Consider the following 23,566-nt stretch of genomic DNA (forward strand, 5'->3'; position numbering starts at 1 on the left):
TTAAAAGGAAGCACCTTTTCATCTCGCCCTGACCCGATGACGTTTTCAAAAAGGTTAAGGAATGGTTAAAGGCATAAAGGTTAGGAGATTTGACTTTCCGAATTGGGCCCAGGTCTGGTTCACAGGGATGTAAGAGAAGGCTCATGAAAAAATAGCTTGTGTGGAAGGATGAAAAAAACAACTCTTGAAATTGTTACATTTCGTGCGATACATTCTATATTTTTTGCTTCTGTGAATCAGATAGGCCTACTCTGATTCAAATCAGCGGTCCTGACCTCCGTTGATCCTGAGCCTGCAGATATGTGATGCCTCACCTAGAAGCCTCCACCTCCTCACATAAAATCCTTAGAAACACATTATAATAGCCCATGCTTAAAGTGTGACATGTTTTTGTTTTGTTATGCTCCAGCTAACCCTTAAACAAAAGAAAGGAATTTCACTTGACAAACAGAACTCAATGACAAAATGTAACCACAAGATCAAAATATAATGGCTAACCAGCAGATTATAAATTGCCTCACAACACAGACCAGGACCAGGCCAACGCCGGCTGTTAGGTGAGATGGCTTTATGCAATCCTGGAGACCAGTGCCCAGCTGCTCCCAATTCCCTAATGACCTAGCTCCAACCAGTCAGGAACCAGGGCAAAGAAAGACAACTCACAAACGAGAGTTACGAATGTAACTACGTCTCTATGAATCCTTGATGACTTAAAGAACTGGATAACTCCACCTTAAGTGCCCGTACCGGGCACAGCATCTCAGGCTCACTCTCCTCAGATGGGGAGTCAAAGCGTGCAAGCTGGATAGGTTGGTTAAAATGGGTGCATGAAAGCAACTTGGGCAGGAACGCCACATTTGGCCATAAGACCACACCTGAGCCATCAGGGTTCCACCGCAGGCATGTATCTGCCACAGATAGGGCATGCAACTCCCCGACCCGCTTCGCAGTGGTAATGGCGAGCAGAAAGGACACCTTCATGGACAGCCACTTTAACCCTATCTGGGTCAGACGCTCAAAAGGAGGTGATCACATGGCCTCCAGCACCAGCTCCCATTACCACCCATTACCACCAGCTCCCAGGTCCCAAGCTGGAGTCCTCAGACTCCTAGGGGGACGCAGCATCAGGGTGCCTCTATGGAAGAGGGACACCAACCTATGGCACCCCACTGTGGCTCCGTCAACCATCTCATGCCGGGAATAAATAGCAGCCACAGAGACTCTCAAAGTGGAATGAGAGCGACCACTATCCAGGAGGGACTGCAGAAACTCCAGAATGGTGGCCACGGAGCAACGTACTGAGTCTATTGCCTTACCACTGCACCAGTCAAAGAACAACTTCCATCTGTTGTCATACTGTACCCTGGTAGATGGTGCCCTGGCACTCAGAATGGTATTCCTGACGGTCGCAGTGCAAACCCTCAGCAGTGGGTCGGGCCCTGCAGCGGCCAAGCCCAGAGCTGGAGGCGACAGGGATCTGGATGCCAAATCTGACCCCCCAGCTGCGAAAGGAGGTTCTTCCTGTAGGGGAGGCAGAAACGCCCTCTGGAGTTCAGGAAGAATCTGGGGCAGAGGTGGGAAGAAATACAGAGGACTCTGTGGCCAGTCATGAGCTAAGGCATCATGTCCGAGGGGGCCGGTCACCTCAGTCCAGGCAGAGCCGGCGCTGGCCGTTTCGGCGCCCTAGGCGACTCCAAATCAACTTGCGCCCTGGACAGGTCTTCCGAGCGGGGGGGGGCTTCAGTTGCGATAGAAAATCTGCGACCTGATTCCGTTCCCCTGGTATGAAGACTGCCCGCACGCTGGCCAGGCGGATATATGCCAAGGTCAACAGGTTCCGAGATACCCGGAGTAACCGTGAAGACCGGGTTACCCCTTGGTGGTTGATCTGGGCAACAGCGGACCTGTTGTCTGATCGAACAAGCACATGCTTGCCTCTCAATTGAGGCAGAGTGCTAGTTGTACCGCTCTGAGCTCTAGCACGTTGATGTGTACGTGGTTCTGGGCTGGCCACTGCCCCTGACCTTCCGGTGCCTTTGCCACTTGGGGTCCAAGTGGAGGCTGTTTAGCCACATCTGCAATGGGCGCAGAGACAGCAAGCCGAGAGGCACCACAGCTGAGGCAGCTGTCAGTTTGCCCAAGAGCTGAAGGAAATTAATGAATGGCACCATCCTGCCATACCCGGAAGAGGGTAAGGCTCTGTAAGTTACACGCCGAGGTGACAGATAGGCCTTCATAGCGTCCGAGTCCAGGACCATCCCCAGGTATGTGACCTTGGGATGGGTCCAGGCGACTCTTCAAGAAATGTACCGCCAGGCCCAGTCGGGCCACGTGCAAAAGTAGCCGAGCCGTATCCCGGGCCACTTGAGACTGGGACGGTGCACACTTCAGCCAGTCGTCCAAATACGGCAGTACCTTCATGCCCTGCTTCTGCAGGGGTGCGTGAGCTGCCGCCATCACCCTGGTGAATACCCTTGGGGGGAGGGGGAGACCAAAGGGAAGTACCCTGAACTGAAAATGCCGGCCGCGAAGGCAAACCGTAGGAAGTGCTGATGGTGCAGTGCAATTGGGACGTGGAAGTATGCGTCCTTCAGGTCTACAGTGGTGAACCACACTCCCCTGGTGACCACACGCAGCGTGTCTGATGCGGTGAGCATATGAAATGGTAGCACCTTCAGGAACCTGTTGAGTCCCCTCAGGTCGAGAATGGGGCGGAATCTGCCATCTTTCTTTTTTACGAGAAAGTGCCTGGAATAGAATCCTCAGGGGTGCATCTGAGGATCCACTGGCTCGATTGCCCCCTTGGCCAGGAGGGCGCACAACTCCTGGTTCAGAACTAAGGCCTTGGCCGGGTCGTTGACGACAGACATTTTGACCCGGCTGAAGGCTAGGGGGCCGGAGTCGGAACTGCAATTCGTACCCTTGGGTCAAGGTGGACACCACCCAAGGGTCTGAAGTACAGGCAGCCCAGCAACTGAGCTGCTGCTGGGTAAAACAACCGACGACCGGCCCTGTGGGCCTAGCGCCTGCCCCACCGGCCTCCTGAGGCCCTGGGGGGCTGTCGGTTGGGTTGTGGGGCACGAGGCTGCCAGGAAGGTAGGCGTTCCGGGGCCCGAAAGCCACCCTGAGGCTGTTGAGCAGGCCGCTGAGACCTCCGTAAGCCACCAGGGTAATCAGGTGGCTGGCTCTGGCTCTGCAGCGACGGCTAAACCTGGGCCGGCTGCAGAGAGGTTGAAAGAACCAGCAACAGGTGGGAAAGGGAGTTCCCAATACGACCCATGCGTGCTGCAGCGTCATAGGTCTTTGAAAGAAGGTCGTCTGTGACCCTGCACTGTGGCCAAGGACACCTGGCATTTGGCCTCAGAGCCTCATCAGGAGCCAGAATGAGGGAGGCGATGACAGGGTCGACTGGTGGCATGCGGCCTAGCCCAACCTGTGCCGCATTCTGCATGGCAGCCAAGGTCCGGAACTCAAAATGTTGAGTGGGTAAAGGCCCTGGTGTCCCTCCAACAAGCATGAAGCTCCTTCAAGTACTCCCCTGACGGAGGAACGGTGAACGTGGCCGGGGCAGGGTAGCGCCTGTAGAAGGCGCTGGCCTGGGCCGAAACAGTTTGCTTAGCATCGAGCTGTAGGCGAGCCAGAGCCATACGCATGATGGCCGCCATGGAGGTGTCAGAGAGCTTTGAGCAGAGGAGGAGGAGGCCTTGTCCAATGAGTGGGAGGCATCGCCCTCTGTTATAACCTTGTTTAAGAAGTTAGCCGAAGCTGCCAGTGAGAGGGCATCGTCAAACTGAGACGAGGGAGGGTCAGGCTGTAGTCCAGCCAGCCCCTGACCAGTCCCAGGCAGAAGGGCCAGGAGGAGCGACCGCACATGCTCCATGTCTGCCGCCAATCTGTCCACCTTGGAGGCCAGCCCGCCCCTTGCTTTCTTTTTTGGGGGGGGCACCCATAGCCGCAGCTCCAGCATGTCGATGCCGCCTAGAACGACCGGGCTGATTGGGAGGGAGACCCATTAAGGCAGAGGGGTCGTTGGCTGTTGCCCGATTATCCATCTCTGCTAGCCTAGCCACTCTTAGCGCCCAAGGCAGGAGCCTGCAGTTCATGCAGGCGCTGTCAGTGAGGCCCTCCCTCAAATGCTCGAGACCGAGGCAAGGAGGGCTGCTGTCATGTGCTGGGAGCGGGAGCAAACCCACTGCCTTTACCAACAAACGCTGGGGTTCTGCCAGTTTCTGCTCGCTTGTCAGATTTTGATACCGTAGTGCGACTCGATAGCAGAGTCTGTCTGTCTTATTTTACACCGCTACTCACCCTATGCACACTGTAAGAATCTGGGGAGCACGATTTGATGCTTGTTTATAATGTCTTCATTGAAGATTTCAGGGGTACAGTATGTGCAATGTATGTAGAAAAGTGAAAACTGTAGCAAAGTATTGTTAAAACTTGTATATATTTGTGAATGGGATTCTGTATGTGTGGGTTTATATATGCAATCAATAATAATTATTCAAAAGATCCAATAATAAAAGCAACCAAAGATCTCAAATCTTTATTTTGTTTTAGTCAAAGGAAAGAAATTTATTATTTTCTGATCCCAGTCATTAAATGCCTTGGATTACACATATATTTTGTGTGGGTCCAAATAATAATTGTTCACATAAAGAGTTTGACCGTCTTGTATGGGACGTCACACTCCCTGCGACTGGCGTGGACAAGACCGACAATCTCCCCATCGGCATAACTGAACTCTACACATGCCCCAATTTATAATGGTTTTCCCCTCTTTCGATGCTGTTATCCTCCCATTGGAAAAAAGCGGTGAAGTGCAGCAGAGAGACCGCCATGTCTGTACCAGAGAGCTGGTGACGTATATAATTTGCGTCAAGAGCAACGAGGGGCTGTAGAACATCATCAAACTTCTTCGTGAAATTATTTTGTTTTCTTTGCATGAACAATTATAATTTAAATCCACAAACATGTGTAATCCAGAGCATATAAAGACTGGGACCAGAAAATAATTACTTTCTCTCCATTGAAACCCATTCTAATTTTCCTAGCCGAGAGGGTCTCCCGGAAGGGGCGGACTTACTAGCCCTACACAGAGCTCGTAAGTCCGCCCCTGGCCTGCTCTGGCCTATAAATTGGGGCATGCCGATGGGGAGATTGTCGGTCTGGGAGCGCGATGTCACATACGAGACGTGTAGTCTTTCTCATTGTGTTTTCTCTACAGCCTTTGACTGAACAATTGCACAATAAACGGTAAAACACTTGACATGAAAACTAATTACTTTCTCTCCATTGAAACCCATTCATATTTCAGGATCTCAGAGGTCCCATGCGTCTACCGCAAGGGGCGGACTAAAAAAACACCAGATTTAATTGTAATTGGTTTAATATTTATTTAATTTAATATCAAAAATATTGAAAATTGAAAATCCACTTCCACCAATGTGGAAGGGGATTAACGTTCAGGTATAACCAGACAATATTAAAATATTCATAACATAAAAACTAGGCTATACGTACAGCATTTGACATGTATTTAGAGTTAGACCAGATCTATGTATAAGGTTATAGGCTCCTGCTTGCCGAAAAATTCAGCCCCTGCTTGCCCACAAGATCGTCTCGTTGTCTCGTTACACGCTTTATAATTTAATTATATTTAAATTATTATAACCATGGAACCTTTATTTTCTTCGAGTTATCATTACATTCTTTCTCGTTATATCAATATAAATACACAGTGGAAAGGAGAGAGAGGGAGCCATTGAGAGACACTGATGCACTGCGGAGCCAAGGAGCTGATGGGCTTAAGAGGGCCTCTCCGTATATATATATATATATATATATATATATATATATATATATATATATATATATATATATATATATATATATATATATATATATATATATATATATATATATATATATATATATATATATACACACACACACACATCTATACACACACTGTGTATATATATATATATATATAATATGCGGAGAGGCCCTCTTAAGCCCATCAGTGACTTGGCTCCGCAGTGCATCCTATATCTATCTATCTACATATATATAGTACGAATAAAGTCGGACAATCGTGCTCTGGGACACGATTAAATAGACTACTATAATACTTTTCGTGAGCATAAGAACAAAATATCTTTGAGGTGGTCTGCTGTATATTACGGGGAAATCATGAGCACGAAATCGCATGATACCGGGTTGGTCGCACATATTGACAAGGCTTACAATAGACGCTGCATTAAGGTACTCACAGAATTGACCCAAAAACCACATTGCCCAAGTGCATGGATAAAAAACTCTGACGTCTCAGCTCGTGTGTCCTCCACGTAGGCCCTGGGTTGCTGACACCCACTTTGACGTGACTTAGAGACGTCACTGACCTTGACATGTGAGCGGGGTCGCACGCACGCACACACACACAATGCACTAAGGTGGGGGGAAGCCAAGTGGATGTCAGCACCTTGCTGATTGCAGTTCGCCTTGGAATTGGATTTGGAGCATCTGCAACAAGCTGCCACTACTACAACAACAACAACCTCAACAACAACGGCTTTGGGCCCTAGCTGCTTGGACCTGGAACGTCCAAAATAAAAAAAAACATATATATTTATACATTATACAGAACACATGCGCTCAAGAGCGTAGCTTACCATTTATAAAAGAGACCAAACCCAACACACAGACGCAGTCAAGCACACACACAAAGGAGACAGAAAATGTCATCGCTTGAGGTTACACAGGTCAAGGGGAGACTGTGACGAGGCATGGTCATTTTCTCATTAGGAAGCATGTACGAGATCTCATTACTTAATAGTATTACTTTATTACGCAAGAGATTTATAATTTATTTGTGCATTATTCATTGGGTAGCTTCAATACCATTGATCCCCCAACCCCTAGCCTACAGCAAGCCTTTAGCCAGCCAGGATTGACATCGCCAAGGGCCTGACTAACGTTAGGCCTCACTGCCAGGCCTTCATACAAGCAGAATCCTATAAGAGTCAACTTCTTGTGTGTTTAATTTAAACCCTTTTTTTCCCCAGCTGCTAATGCTTCATGAGGAATATTCTCTCTTATCCGTTTCTTGGCAGTCGGTTAATAGTTATAGTTATACAGTAACAGGTACAGAGACAGGGAAACACAGTATACAAACAGCTTATTATTCAAGTATTTGGCTGGTTGGTTAAGACCCCAGGTTACTTGTTGACATTGTCTTTGCCAAGATGTAAATCCGATACTGGGCAGTTGGTGAGCCATTGACATCCATCATATTGTTTTAAAATAGATGTCAATTATTTTTTTATTATATTCCAAACGAGACTCTAGCAACTCCCATAGCTTTAACTGTGTTTTGTCCAACCGAGGTAAGTGCCTGCTAAACACCACCTTGCAGCTCTCTGAAGTAGTGGCCAAAAACAAACCATACGTTTTGATTCTGTGTTTCGCCACTGCTCATGCTGGCCCACAGCTATGCTGTGCAAAGATAGTGGCTCTGTTGTAAGCAGTGTGATCATTTTAGAACACAGTCTACACAGTGAGATGGGCATGCATCCACACACACACGCGCACACACAGACAGACAGACACATATTCACTCCCATATCTACACATAGAGGTACACTAATCCACACATACACAAATGCACACAAATACAGACAACAAACTCTAACTCAAACTCAAAATCTAACCCCCCCCCCCCCCCTAGGAAATCCCTCCTAGCACGTAGACAACACTGAGCTGGATTAGCACTTGAAACACTGCAGCGTGGGAACCACTTCCTCGCCTGCAGCTCCTTGAAGACCCCCTCCTGGGGGTGGGGGGGCTCGTGAGGCTTGAGAGGAGGGGGGCATTCTATCAGGAATCATGTGAATCAATTGAATTGTTTCACTTCCTGGAAGAGGAGAGAGAGAGAGAGAGAGTTGGACACGCAAGCCTTGAGGAAATCCCTCTAAACAACCACTGATGGCGAATTGGAGAAACATCAACAGTGTGTACTTCAATCTCCATCTAAGTGCTGTGGTTGTACTTTGAGGTTTCTCCATCCAGGAGCTGTTTTGTCCTATTGTTGTGTAAGTGCGGGTACACTTAAAGAACAAGTGCAGATCTGGTTGATTAAATCTTTGTAGCCGTCTCTCCTGGCTTCCCTAAAACTTCCTTTACCAACGTAGTTGTCAAAATCCCTGTTACTGATTCTGCCAAAGAGCTTTAGGGGTTAGCGCCCATGCTACGAATGTAAACAAGGGCCATTATATTGAAAGTACTTTACAACCGTATTATCATAAAGAAAAATGCTCTTTATTGCTATTGTAGCCCGTTTGGGGAAGGCCTGTTATCGCAAATTGCTCCTTTGGCTCTTGGACAAAGAAGTGCTTCGACAAATGGTAAAAGATGGCCAGGAGAGAGAGTTAAGATGGTTTGATCACCCAGACCGTTATTGCCCAAAAAGAAAAAAGAAAAAAAGACCAATACTATACCATACTATACAAAATAAACTGAAATATTCCACTCATTAAAAGCAGCAGTTGAATTGTTATTGAATTATTCCGCAGACAGAATGAGGGAAAAGCTACACAACACCAACCAATCTTAGCATTGTTTTCTAGACGGATACTTATCTATTTTCCTTCATCGCGGTCTGCCGGTGACTCTCTCGCCTGGAGTTAGCCCTTACCAGAGATCTACTCCCTCCTCTCCAGCTTGATGAGGATGCCGTTCGATGGCCGCAGGATTAGCTCTGCGAAGGGGTGGAGCTCCTCCCGTTTCTGACACGCCTCGATGTTGAAGGAGCGCAAGATGGACGCCAGAACCACTTTCTCCTCCATCATGGCAAAACGCTGGCCTGCGCACAGATCCAAAAAAAGAACAACGATTCAAGCCAGACTTTTAACAAACACACAAACATTATCACGACTCACTCATGACATGTGGTCCTTTTCCACTCTTCACCCTTCTCAGGAAAAGTTATTTTAAGAGCAGAGTGTCGTTACAAACTCATGGTGCTACATTTCCATTTCCATTTAGCAGACGCTTTTATCCAAAGTGTCTCACCATTCATTCACACATTCACACACCGACGGCGGAGTCAGCCACGCAGGGCGAAAGCCAGCTCGTCAGGAGCAGTCAGGTTGAGGCATCTTGCTAAGAGACACCTCGACACTCAGCTAGGAGAAGCCTGGGATCAAACTAACTACATCAAAGGCATCAACATTTACGTCATCCACCAAGACGGTCTAGCAGATTGAAACCAATCCACCATATAACCCCAGTGACCCCTTCCGCTCTTACCGATGCAGTTCCGAAGGCCAGCAGAGAAGGGTATGTATGCGTATGGGGGTCTGCCGACAGAGTTCTCTGGCAGGAAGCGCTCCGGCTGGAATTCTTCGGGGTTGGGGAAGTAGCGGGGGTCCCGGTGGAGGGCGTAGGTCAGGACGAGGGCGTTGGCTCCTTTGGGCACCTTGAAGCCGTCTGCAGGCAGAGACACAGTTGGAAGATTGGGGTCACTCTCAAAATGGCCGCCAGTTCTGATTCATTGTGGCACGTGTTTATTTATTATCAAATTACTATATAGTAATTGATGATGAAGTGAAGAGGCACTTTATTAATCCTAGATGGGAAACGTGGGTGTTACAGCATTAACACAGGACGGTATTATAATTAAATGACATCACATTTCATTCATTTCGCTGACACGTTTATTTGAAGCGACTCACAATAAGTGCATTCAACCATGAAAATACAACCCCTTCACACCCTGTCCTTTCCACCTGGGGGTTGAACACACGCACCACTTATACATCATCCGCCCCCCCCCTGAAGAACTGCAGAGCTTGTGTGTTTTATACTTACTAATGACGATGTCGTCACAGAGTGTCCGGGCGAAGAAGGGCACTGAGGGGAAGATCCTCAGGGACTCCTTGATGACGCAGTCCAGGTACTTGAGCTCCTTCAGGTCCTCCATGGTAATGGCTCGTTTGGACCCGCCTGAGCAGAGGGGCAAAGTGTCAAGCCCATTACCGGTGATTCATAATGTAGCAGTGTGATGCTGTTGCTCTAGGTTTGAAGCAGATGCCCTTGTTTAAAGTTCTATTAATAGAAATGCAGGGGTCTCTTATTTTGAAGGAGCAGATTGGCCAAATTAACTGAAATTCGGGAACGTGTTAAGTTTGCGCTCTCTCTGTTTTGCGGACTTTGAACGAGAAGAAGATGCAAGGCTGGTGATTACAAATACGCCATCATCTACCCGGTCGTCAAAGTGTCTTCAATTAAAATACACAACGCAGAGTGAATCCCGCTACAATAATATATTTATTTGCTTCAAATTTCTTTATTAGGAATAACCCCTAGAGATGAACCCATCTTGTTTTCAAGATGAAAAGGGGTTTGCCAGTTACCAACTATCTGTCATATTACTAGGTGGGCAGCCAGTCCAAACCAGAGGATTAATCTTTTCTGATAATCTGACAGGGCTTGTATGGCCTTGTGAGGCCATGCTGATATTCAAGTATGCCCTTTGCAATGGATTTCAGTCTGGCCGGGGTCTCGGCAGCAATTAATTTCCACATATAGGCGCAGAATATTGTGCTATGAACTCGAGCCAATCAGATTCAATAACTAAGTGAATTTGATTAATTTAGTTGCTATCTTGTCGAATCCGGTTGGAAGTAAAACAAAAACATCTTCCCTTCCGAGAAGTGTTGAAATGTATGTCTATCTTTAACATCGATATTCAGTCAGTTTCGGATAACAGTTTTGATGGCTCTATCGATTTTTAAAATGTATTTTGGCTCTGCTCTTGTTTACTTGGATTCAGCAGACTGCAGCGTTCTTATCAGTCTGTAACCTTGGGAGAGGCTTTGAACAGGCTCGAGGCCAGACTGATCTTCAGAGAGAAACAGAATGTGAATTTGTGAGATCAGGATGGCCTCACAAGGATAACATTTCTACACTAATTTGCCTGAAATTTACACAGACTCGAACATAACGAGAGATGCGCCGTGTTGTGTACAAACGACTCCTGGAATTTAGGTGAATGCTGGGAATGCAGCTCTGGCCTCTGGCCTCATATTCATCATATAACCTTCCAAGGCACAAGGTCAGAACCAGAGGAGGTGGGGAATGTTTGCGTCGCACCTGCTCTTGCCACAGGCTATTCTATTTTACATTCTGGAACAACCTCCACATGGCCCGAACTAAACAAACACACTGTTTGTTTTGGCACACATTTCCTGGGTGCTTATTTACACATAGACCTATGCCTCAATCTTCTCTACCTCTCCCCTCCCTCCCTCTAAAGGCCAGAGACAGAGACAGAGACAGAGAGACAGAGAGAGAGAGAGAGAGAGAGAGAGAGAGAGAGAGAGAGAGAGAGAGAGAGAGAGGAGCCATTATGTTTATTGTTTAAAATCTGTTTTTTACCGAAAACCTCCTCGAGCTCCAGATGTACCTTCCTCTGCACCTCTGGGTGTGAACCCAGCAGGTGCACGGCCCAGTTCATGGCGGCGGCGGTCGTGTCATGGCCCTTGGGGGATGAAAGGAAAACACAATATTAGAGGAAAGCAAGGCGTGAGGTGATTTCCCCTGAAATGTCCCCCAGGCATCGGTGAGCAAGACGCCCTGACCCCCCCCAACTTGGACGACTTCTGAGATCATTAAGCCGCTTTGGATAAAAGCGTCCGCTAAAGGCTAGTGTATCGACTAGGGGTGTTCCACACTCAGCCGAAAGGTACTGGCTTCAATCTCCAAAGTCCAAAGCCTAACCTGTAGGCATCCTTGAGTGAGATGCCTAGCCCCTACCAGTTCCTTCATAACACAGATGACACACACACACGTGGCGCTCGCACGGTCGTAGCTCATCGTCTCTGGGCGGGCAAGGCAGAGAAAGCAGAGGAGCTTGGCCCCTTATGACGACATATGGGGCCACATTCCAAATCAGCAAGCCTGAGCTTTCCTTTTTTCATAGGCAAGCAGGAAACCTGGTGCTTGTTTTACACCGCACGCAGGTTTTAGCTACTGGGGGACGATAGGCAGGCTAGGGGCACTCATACATATATATTAGAGCTGTCAGTTAAACGCGTTATTAACGGCGTTAACGCAAACCGAATTTAACGGCGTTAAATTTTTTATCGCGCGATTAACGCAATCATTTTATAAAAAAAAAAAAACTTTTTTTTTTTTTTTGGCTCAAAACAAAGAAGCAGTAGCCTGACTGCTATGTTCAAATGACATTTGTTCAAAGCAGTCGTTTAATTGCACTATAGACTCTTTTTTTGTATCGTCCTGTTTTGATCAGTATATGCCAATGTTGTTATCAATAAAAAATCATTTGCACAAGGCAAGCCGATGCACTTCACCATATTGATAAGAGAATTAAAATGAGAAGAATTATGGGACAAAAAAATCAAGGGATATTTAGCATAGAAAAATAATTTGCCATTAATCGCGATTAATTAGAGTTAACTATGACATTAATGCGATTAATCACGATTAAATATTTTAATCGCTTGACAGCTCTAATATATATATATGTTTATATATTATATTACGTTTCTCACGAGCACGAGAAAGTAGGCTACCTGGTGCTCACGAGAAAGTATCTCGTGAGCACGAGAAAGTAGGCGTATCTCGTACGCATATAACTGGCAGTGTGTGTGCGTATGTATGTTCAGTGTGTGCGTATGTATGTGTGTGCGTATGTTTGTATGTGCGTATATGTGTGCGTGTGCGTGTGTGTGTGTGTTTGTGTGCGTGCGCGCATGACGTCAGCGAGTGAGTGGACGAGCGAGGAACAGAAGTGGCATACGTGACTTTCCACGCCAAGGTTGTTATCTATAAAAAACTAACTTGATGGGAGAATGTGCGCAGCCCTAAGCAAACTCTGACCCATGCGTACGCATGGTTTGGAGGAACTGAAATCAGAAAGAAGAAATGTAGAGAAGAACGATTATGTTTTATCATCGCCCTTCACAAGTTTAATTTCAACCCGTATCATGCGTTAAATCTATGCAATCAGAATAATTTAAGTCAACTGCGATATTTCTCAGTTATAACTCCAGAAACATCTCCTTAGAATCGAAATAAAAATTCTCTGTATTTAATCCCGTCACTCCATACTGTCCGTATGGAGTGCCCTTATATGCAGCGCGACTGCATATAATAAAACATCTGTCCAACGTAATATTTTTATGTGACACTGTAAACACATAATCAAATGTCAATTAAATCCCAAGAGTGGAAAACCAATCCCAGTCCCGTGACGGCCGAACAAAACAACTTTTCGGGCCTCCATCCCACCCACAAGTGTCTCCACTTCAACCTCCGTGAAATTTCACTTTTTGGCCTTTCTCAGTCCTTCTGCCATTGTTTCCGACACAACATAATACTTGCATCTGATTCTGTTTTACATGCAGATCGCATTCATGAGGTCGTTTGCATTGACCGTTTATGGTGGAGTGGAAAACCAATCCCAGTCCCGTGACGGCCGAACAAAACAACTTTTCGGGCCTCCATCCCACCCACAAGTGTCTCCACTTCAACCTCCGTGAAATTTCACTTTTTGGCCTTTCTCAGTCCTTCTGCCATTGTTTCCGACACAACATAATACTTGCATCTGATTCTGTTTTACATGCAGATCGCATTCATGAGGTCGTTTGCATTGACCGTTTATGGTTAAAAAGGGGCGTGAAGCTGATTCAGCTGTGCACACTTGTAGGCACTCTGTGATTTATAAAACAAAGATTGCTTAGAGGTGTGCGTACGCAGGGTTTTATAAGTCTGAATATTTTTGAATAATGAATACTCCCACGCACAGTTTTATAAATGAGACCCCTCGTTATGTTTTATTTTACGCGTTTCTGGAATTTATTTTTTAAATATACTGTATATCGGCCGATATATCGGAATATCACATTTTTCTAATCACAAAACATTTGTATCCGTATTGGCCTTAAAAAAGAATTATCGGTCGGGCTCCAACACATACACTTGGGCACTTACACATGCTCCCACATACACATTAGGGATGTGTCGGTCGCGACCGATTCGTTACAACGAACGAATCCCGAACGTGAACGACAAGAACTGGTTCCCCAAAACAAGAAGTTTTGGGGAACCAAAAATATGGTCACGTAAATAAAATATACAAACGAACAGGGCTTCGTCTCCCCGCGACTTATATTGATTGAGTCTACAACGTTTTCAAAGATTCAGCCAATGAGAGGCAGCAATGGTGTTGGAATGGCACCTGGGTAAACCAATGACAAGGCGGTACCGTCGAATATGCGCGTTTTCTGTCTGACGTATCTTGGGTCATACCATTCGACGTGGGGCCACTCATATATCCCCCTACATTTTTTCGAAAATAGACTTGACCTCCATCTGTTTATTGGATAATCGCATTTCCCAATCCCAGGAGTGTTTGCTCCATTCTACGTCAATTTAAGAACAAACAAAGAAATTAAACTGCAGTTCGTATTTTTTATTTATGACCATGAAAGTTCTGTAATGCCTGAACAATGAAGAATTAAATGTAAAGTAAAATAAAATTATAAATGTAAAACCATGAATGAAATATAGAGAGTAAGCAAGTGGTATAATTATTGGTGGGACGTTTGGTTATACTATATAGTGTATCTTCTCGATTTCCACGGGGTTTAGAGCCTAGAAATGGTTTAAATTATGCTCACGGCCGTCTCGCGGGGGGGGCGGCAGACACCAAATGACGTAATCTGACGTAACGAACGAATCAAAACGAACGAATCAAATAAACGAATCGTTATAGTGAACTGAACTGAAAGAACTAGTTCCCGGAAAAGAATCATTTTGCCCATCCCTAATACACATGCTTACCCCTGAACAAACACACAAACCCACGTACACACCCACACCCAGGTGGGTCCTAGAGACCCCTCACCTCGAACATGAAGGTGTCCACCTCCTCCTGGATATCCCTGTGGGTCAGCTTGTTCCCTCCCTCATCCTCCGTCTTCAGGAGCATGTCAAGGAAGGCCCGCCTCTTCCTGGTCCCGTTCCCCGGAACACTGTCAGAGTCCTCCTCCTCCTCCTCCAAACGGAGGTGGTCCGCCCTCTCACGAATCACCTGGGGGGAGAGAGAGAGACATAGAGGCAATGTGCTGAGGCTGCCAATCCTCAATAAACCACTCCTTCATGCTTGACTCTTTTTCACCCTCCAGTCCGTCTTGGATAATGGGTATGGGATGAGTTCTGGGTTGTTGGTGGGTAGGGAGGGGTTGAACTCATGATTTATTCTTCAAAACTATTACCGGACCCACATGATCAAATCGCCAGTCATATGAGCCTCCTCAGGCTAGTCTTTAGGCTCCTGTTGGCAATCAAATGACTCGTTGGAAGTCTTGGAAGTTGGAGTGTCCCCAATACCAGATACAGCTGCTTCTATTTATTCTTTCCTCCTCCAACACTGTGTTAACAGTGGAGGTAGCACTCACGTTGGAGGTGACTTCATGGAGGGTCTTCAGTCTCCGGTTGTGCTCCAGCCCCTCGCCGAAAAGGTTGTAGCTGACGTCCCACCAGAACCAGGGCATCTTCTGCCTCCGCGTGATGATGTCACTCATCCTTGGAAAGTGAGAGTGAAAAACATCATGAGAAACGTCATGAAAGGCTTAAAATGCATCATTGTAAAGCCTTTTGGTGTGTGTGTGTGTGTGTGTGTGTGTGTGTGTGTGTGTGTGTGTGTGTGTGTGTGTGTGTGTGTGTGTGTGTGTGTGTGTGTGTGTGTGTGTGTGTGTGTGTGTGTGTGTGTGTGTGTGTGACTCACTTGTACACACTCTGGACATAATGGGATTCTGAATTACTTTGGGCATACATTTTCTTCCCCATTGCAGTTTCTGAAAGACATTCGATTCGAAATGAAAGAACCATACTTTTTTACAAACACACACACACACACACACACACACACACACACACACACACACACACACACACACACACACACACACACACACACACACACACACACACACACACACAGTTCAAGCACCCTTTATTATACAACGACAATAAACACTTTCTACTTGGACCACCAGGGCACCATAGCTGACCACCATAACAGGCCAGGGACAGTCTTAAAAAAATTAACCTTCTGAGGTTTTCCGACCTTGATATGAGTTCCCCTAGCCTACCTATGCTCCCCCAGTAGCTAGAAATGTTGTTGGGTGTAAAATGAGCACTAGTCATTCTGCACCACCTTTGAATAAAAGCAGCTCAGACGCGCCGTTTTGGAATTTTCCCCGTAAGAGGTCATAAGGGGAGATGCCACCTCCCCTTTCTCTGACTTGCCAGCCCAGAGAATTTGGCCCACCAATGAAATACGACCATGCGAGCGCCACATGCGTGTGTGTGTGTGTGTGTGTGTGATTAAACACACTGTAACCCAAGTGTAGTACACTTCTTTGTTATTTGAATAACCGTTCTGCTGTTGGTGTTATGGCGCATAACACGTTACTTCTTTGACGTCTCTGGTATTTCCACAACGAGACTGTAGTTGGGGTTATCTCAGCCATGGTTGAGAGGGAATTGGGGAAAAGGAACTTTGGCTTTGACTCTGAAGTACATGAACTGCGTCATGGAGGAGAAAGGGATTGTCTCCCCCGTTGCCCGCTGCCTGCTGCCCGCTGCCCGCTGCCGTGAGGCACCACAACCACAAAGCACCACCGCCCGGCAGCGGGCAGCCGGCAGCGAGCGGTTCAGTCTACTTCAGATTAGTCTTGCAAAGCCAGACCAAACTACAGCAAGTAGGGTGTGGTCTGGAACCATGCTATTTAGCACACAATAGGCCACGCATGATATACAACTCTTGCCATAGCCTGTGGGAAAACAGGCAAGAACATCTTTCTTCCTCAGCAAATGCTGCAAGCAAATCTTTTGAAGTTCTTTGCAATTTTCGACGGAAAGAGCCAAACATGCTAGCTTTACAGCGCCGTCAAAGTCCTCTTCAAAACTCGCCACACTACTTAGTTTCCGAGTTTGAGGCGGAGCACAATACGGCAAAGCGAGCAACAGGAAGGGGAGCAGTAGCGGTGGAATCCGACGCTAGCGCTATAGACGCTGTCCATTTCCGCTCAGCCGGACTAACTTCAGATTGATATGGAAGAACTAGAGACGTCGGAGAACCCGACGCAGTCGTTTGTGATTCATAATATCGTCTGGAGGCGCACACAGCTTTTGATGATCATTTGATGATCGTCATAATATGTATTATATGATATAGATATCCATTATATATTATTTAGATATAGACCTCCTGGACTGTAAGTGTTGTACACTTCTTTGTTATTCTGATAACCGTTCTGCTGTTGGTGTTATGGAGCATACAACGTCGGACTCTCATCTCCGGTATTTCCACAACGAGACTCGTAGTCTGGGTTATCTCAGCCATGTTTGAGAAGGAATTGGGAGAAAGGAACTTTTGCTTTGACTCCCTGAAATACATTAACCACGACAGGGCGGAGAAAGGGATTGTTGCCCGTGAATTTCTCCCCCCCGCTTCCCGCTGCCGAGGGACCACCGCCTCGGCGCTGCCAGCTGCAGGAGGCGGTGGTGCCTAAGCGCTGCCCGCTGCCCTAGGCGGTGGTCCCTCGGCAGCGAGGCTCCGGTGGGGTACAACCGCGGTCAACAATCACGGGCAACAATCCCTTTCTCCTCCATGTCGTGGTTCAGTCTACTTCAGATTGATGTGGATGTGGAAGAACCAGAGACGTCGGAGAACCCGACGCAGTCGTTTGAGATTCGTAATATCGTCTGGAGGCTCACACAGCTTTTGGCCGTGATAATATATATTATAGATATAGATATCTATGTATAATATGATATCATTTAGATATAGAGATCCAGGACTCCCGTCGGAGCACCCGTGTTCTAGAATATTTACAGAACACGGCCAAAAGCTGTGTGCGCCTTGCCATTGCGATACATCCACTGTAAACAGAGCGCATGGTACCGTAGCCGCAAGCTGCTCAGGGTCACACCCCCACCCTCCTCCTTGACCCGCCTCTCTCCTCCTCATTTGCAATAAAGCTACAGAAACCGAAACGGCGCGTTTGGGGAAAGCTCAATGTGCGACTGGCTCATAGTGGCGTTAATTCTGCACCACGGCTGAATTTCAGGAACGTCTTCAAATACTGTGTTGGGGGCCCACTAATATCTATATTAAAGCTTCCATAAAGTAGCATGCCATGGGACCTTTAAGCTGTCTTCCTCACCACAGATGATGTCCAGCGCACACAGGGTAATGGTTTGGAAGCAGTCAAAGGAGCCCTCCCCCACCTCCCTGTCCAGCTTCTCCACAAGGATGTCCGCCTGCTCGTTCATCACCTCCAGGAACTCCAACAGGATGGAGAAGTGGAAGGTAGGAGTCAGCATTTTTCTTCGCTGGCGCCATTTAGGCCCGGTGCTGTTCAGAGAAGGGGAGCCATGGTCAACTCAAGGCCACTTGACTCGAAGTGATACGATTTGGCCATTTGGATATCATTTTGTGAAACATACTGTGGAGCATGTGTGGCTGTGTGGCTGGTGTAAGCAGCCTCACCTTGCCTTAGTCTGACCTCTTGGTCTCTTGGGCTGGGTGAGGCTGCAAAAACGAGCCATCAATGTGCAACAGGTTAAACCAGCCATCCCCACACACGCTCGGGGAGATCTCCTACATGGCAGCAAGGGAGATGGATCGCCATCTTCCTCTACCACCGTCTCCAAACTCTACAATAAAGGGGTTTCCACCATCACCACACCACTGTGACCTTGTTCAGGGGGAGCCCAGTAAAAGCCACCAAGGCTGAGTGGGGCAGCCACCTAGGTGACTTGTAGCAGCAAACATGCTACACATACAGTAGATTCTCTGCATTGCTCTGCAAAAGCATAGGCGTGAAAAGTGAATAGCAAACTACGAAATACAAATGACACGCATACCATGTCAGATTATTCGGATCTGGATCATGTGTGACAACACAACATTGTCGGGTACTGAAAAAGCCATATTTACTGATATGTAAAACTGAGCAATGAGGTTGGACAATACCTCTAACCACCTCATGGGGGAGTTAATCCCACCACATGATGTATTCAGCATGGCAGTGTTACATACAACAACAAGCTTAATCTGTCCATGTAATCCCCGGGATACATTTCGGGGATACGTTTTTGGGTTGGAAAAGCACAGAGATAAGGAAGTAATAATGAGAGAAATATCCAACTGGAAAAGGAAACAAGCGACTATCTAAATTATCTTGTGGAGAATAGTGCTAGTGATGTGATTCACCATGTGTAATAAAGTATGTAACGCGTATTGAAAAATGGTGCAATCGATCAAATTAATCATTTTGTGATTAATTTGATATTGTGTCTGTTTCTGTTGATGCAGAGCCGCTGTGGTTGACAGTATTGTTTTTTAATGTGACAGCATTCATAATGGTACAGCATTTTGACAGTAGTATAAGTATAAAGTAGTCATGTGTTTGCCGCAGTACATACCTTGTAAGTAAACCTGTGCCCAGCCATGGGTGAAGAAAGCTGTATATGTGGGCCTTGTCCATGTGAACTGAGTTGTTCAGAAGAGCCTAAATCCATGTACAATAATAATAATAATTAAAATAAATTAAATATTAAAATCGGATCATTGGTTTTGTATTGAATTATAGAACTGCATCCCATACATAAAAAACAACAACAATCTAGAGAAGACAATAATGTAGGTAGGTAGACGTTATGTCTCACTGCAGGGCCTACTGTGATTTCAGAACAGAACAGATGTGAATGTACCTCAACCGTTTCCGCATGGTACAGCATCAGCATGGGGACCGGTCCGAGCCATACTTTCAACAGTGGACAGCTACGGAACTCGTCTGTCGCCTCAACCAGTTGGCAGAAAAAATCTTGAAAATGCATTCAAACATATAGAAGAGAACCGGCTGTGAGTGTTCAAATCGATCACCTTGAGAACACACGTCCCTGGCATTCAGGGGGGTTATAGTATCTTGCTCCAGGAAGCCTGGACGGCAAACTTCGTGGATCAAACGCAGTACCCGTTATAGGCTGGCCGTAGGAACACAACACTACAAAACTTCCACCAGTTTATATTCGTATCCATAGCCAGCGCAAGCCAGATAATTTCATAAAGTACCATTGATCTTCAACCCGGGTCCATGACCCCGATTTGCAGAGGTACTTTTTTGATTCCCGTTTAATGCAATGCCAACAAACCGTACACAGCATGCTGAAAGTGAATGAGTGATTAGCTTAGGTAATGCTATATAGGTAATAACCTGTGACTTCAGTTGTAGCTCCCAGCAATAAAACATGTTATGCATGTTCCCCAAATGAACAGCTTCACCCCGCAGTCAACATGGGGATGAAAACAGCGTATCAAGGCAGAGTTGGGGGTTCTATCCCACTACTCCATAAATTGCTGAATAGTACCACATATTCGAGTAAAAAATGAAAAGAGTCATAAACATATCATTACAGTGCTGGCACATGTTAGACGTCTTGCTCAAGGCTGCCTAAATTTGGGCTGCAGAACCTCTGGGCTGGGATTCAACACCTGCTATGCTAAAGTGCAATTGTATTATAATCCAGGGGATCCTTGCTCATCATATCTGTCATACACCCCTTGCCTGAACCCCTCTGCCCTCTGCTAGCCTCTTCACTCTATTGAGTTTCAATCTCAGTGAGTCTCTTTGGTTCCTCACCTCCAGAATTTCTTTTCAGAATCAGCGCGTGTCCAATGAAGGGGTACGAGGTCCCGACCTCTGGAATACTCTTCAGCTGATAAAACTGGAGAAGGTGTCCTATGAGCAGGCGGTAGGTTAAGTAGCTCAGGATAGCCAGGAAACCACTGGTTGCGACTACAGACACTGAAAGATCATTCAGCCAAAATGCCATATTCACACTCAAAGCATGTCTGAGGGGAAATAGATATGAAACAAAGCGAGTACAACTAAAAGTACCACTTCGAACTGCGTGTCAGGAAGGACGCTTGCCCAGGATATATTGGCTGGATTATCTTTTGCGTTTGCCAGTTGGACTCTTGGAACTGTACCCTACCTTTGGCCACATAAGGCCTTTACCTTAACGCCTTATCTCATCAATTTCGTACATTGTGTAGTATGTTATTCAGCCGCCTTCAAAACGGTCGGATTTTCCGTGAGGTTCGGACCTTAAGCTCGGAGGAAAGTGCTCTGAACACTCTGTTGGGTCGGAGATTTCGCTCGGAGTTTCGTGCGGAAGTACTTCCAAGTTGCATTCTATCATCCTCATTTCCGGCTTCGGAGCGTTCCTGTTCGTCTTTGTGGCACAACGAGTCGGAGAACAACATGGACGCCACCATGGTAGCTGCCTCACTATGCAGACCATTTTCAAACAACGTTGCGAGCTTGTTGTTCATCTCCAGGATGAGGCGAGAAAGAAAAACCGCAGACCCAAATGGTATGTTCACACTTCAGTAGGTTTGATCGTGTACAGACGTTTTTGCAGCGTTATAAGAAAGAAACTCGAAGGCTAGCAAACTAGCTAACGGGGTGCTAAAAACAATAGCGACGATTCTCTTCTATGTTACGCATTTCTTGCAACCACTTTAGAAGAAAAACATTTTAGAAGCGTAAGATAACGTTTGGCAAATGTGAATGTAACCTTTATAAGGCAAAAGGTACAATGGACAAACTATTATTTGTAAATTATTTTCGTTATGAATAGATTCGTTGCCCTGTGATGTATGCAATAGAAACACAAAACTGAACATGGCTGCTGATATGAATTGTTATCTTTCACGTTATCTATTAATCACAGTTTTCCTAAATCCCCCCTCCCTAACATAGGGTTTTCTGGACATGGATACCTACACATTTTCCCGGCATTTCCGAATACCAAGAACCCGGTTTGAGGTCCTTCAAAGGTACCTAGAGGAGTGTGGCCTGGAAAGTGACCACAGCCAATGGCTGCCTGCCAAGATGGTGCTCATGTTCCTGTGGTACATGACAAACCAGAACAGCTTCCGGGAGTTCAACGTCTCTCTTTCATCAGCACACCGTGCCATACTCTGAGTGCTGACCATCATGTCCACCCTTTGATGGGCTCTGTCTCTTGGCCCACATGCTGTGAGAAGAGGGTGTCTACCACCATCTTCCAACGCACATGTGGCCTTGAGGGGGTCATATGAGCGATTGATGGCTGCCACATCAGGATCCAGAAGCCACCGGTCAGAGGATTGGACTACATGAACAGGAAGTCCTACTGCTCCGTCCTCCTCCAGGGGATTGTTAGTCTCGCAAAGCCAGACCAAACTACAGCAAGTAGAATGGTCTGGAGCCACGCTACCTCGAGCCGTCTATCCGTGGCCTGTTTTTATTTCTTTAAACCAATCACAATCGTCTAGGGCGGGGCTAAGCCCGGGAAGCAGCAGCGGTGTCCGTGCAAAATAGAACATCTTTCTTCCTCAGCAAATGCTGCAAGCAAATCTTTTGCAGTTCTTTGCAATTTTCGACGGAAAGAGCCAAACATGACAACTTTACAGCGCCGTCAAAGTCCTCTTCAAAACTCGCCATACTGCCTAGTTTCCGAGTTTGAGGGGGAGCACAACACGGGAACGCCAGCAACCGGAAGGGGAGGAGTCGCGGCCAAATCAGCCGATAGGCAATAGACGCTGTCCACTTCCGTTCAGCCAGACTAGGGGATTGTTGATGCTGAAGGCTGCTTCATCAACTTCTTCACTGGGGTCCCTGGCAGAGTGCACGATGCCAAGCTGCCGCGGACCTCCTCATTTTTCGTAGAATGGCAGGAGAAGATGGGGGAGTACCGTCTGCTGGGGGATAGTGCTTACATCGGTCAGGCTTTTTCCCCTTTACCATCACCCCCCCGGCGTGACAAAGGGGCTCTCTCAGATGCAGAGCTACGCAGCAACACCGACATCGTCCGGGGTAGAGTCATCGTTGAGCAGGCATTTGGGAGGATGGAGTGCAAGTAGAGGCGCATGCGAGACTTGCAGAACACGCGCATCTTCACTGTGGTTAAGATCATCATCTTGGCTGCATGTTACATTCACAACTTTGCCCAAGGTGGCACAATAGGTTATGATGAACACCCAGAAAGGTGTCCAAGAGAGGGAGCTGGTAACGAGTAGTGGTGTACCGGCAATTTTTTAATTACGTTAAATGAGAGATGCTTCTATCTACTTCCCATTTTCTGAATTTTACTTGTATGATGTATATTGCTTCCATTATTCCTGCATTTTGTAATAAAAGTGTTAGACCATAAAATGTGTCCTTTGTTATAATCCAGTTTATTAAATGGGTGGAAATGAAAAGGCTTGGGTATTACAGTACAGTAATGACATTGTAGAACCAGAAAGATTTTAAGTGAATCTGTCTGAAAGCTTAACACTTTGTTTTCAGTGGTGGGTAGGACAGCCTAGTGATAATATAACAAGTTAAACACTGAACCTCCAATTACCTCACTTGCTTAGCAACACAGAATGCCACACACCTGTCCGGTTTTTGTGTAATTCGCTCTGCAAATGTTG

At 46.5% G+C, this 23,566-nt stretch overlaps 1 protein-coding gene and 1 long non-coding RNA gene across 3 annotated transcripts; one reads left to right on the forward strand and one right to left on the reverse strand.

Moving 5' to 3' along the window:
- Positions 1 to 6,664: 6,664 nt before the first annotated feature.
- On the reverse strand, positions 6,665 to 21,488 carry LOC115542291 (cytochrome P450 4V2). 2 transcript variants are annotated; one of them, XM_030354539.1, is made up of 13 exons: positions 20,742 to 21,488; positions 19,813 to 19,925; positions 19,525 to 19,610; positions 18,587 to 18,628; positions 18,261 to 18,451; positions 15,815 to 15,884; positions 15,486 to 15,612; positions 14,933 to 15,118; positions 11,440 to 11,542; positions 9,871 to 10,005; positions 9,310 to 9,489; positions 8,696 to 8,863; positions 6,665 to 7,915 (listed from the first exon to the last, which is right to left on the reverse strand). In XM_030354539.1, exons 1-12 carry the CDS (start codon positions 20,932 to 20,934, stop codon positions 8,703 to 8,705), a joined length of 1,587 nt encoding a protein of 528 aa, XP_030210399.1. In that variant the 5' UTR covers positions 20,935 to 21,488; the 3' UTR covers positions 6,665 to 7,915; positions 8,696 to 8,702. The 2 variants fall into 2 exon arrangements, with proteins under 2 accessions (XP_030210399.1, XP_030210407.1); XM_030354547.1 differs by lacking the exon at positions 18,587 to 18,628 and having other exon boundaries at positions 20,742 to 21,112.
- On the forward strand, positions 21,212 to 21,970 carry LOC115542389 (uncharacterized). The gene is made up of 2 exons (XR_003976501.1): positions 21,212 to 21,477; positions 21,867 to 21,970. It is a non-coding gene; the product is annotated as an uncharacterized LOC115542389 (long non-coding RNA).
- Positions 21,971 to 23,566: the final 1,596 nt, after the last annotated feature.

This window comes from Gadus morhua, chromosome 1, assembly GCF_902167405.1.
Source record: "Gadus morhua chromosome 1, gadMor3.0, whole genome shotgun sequence".
Lineage (NCBI taxonomy): Eukaryota > Metazoa > Chordata > Actinopteri > Gadiformes > Gadidae > Gadus > Gadus morhua.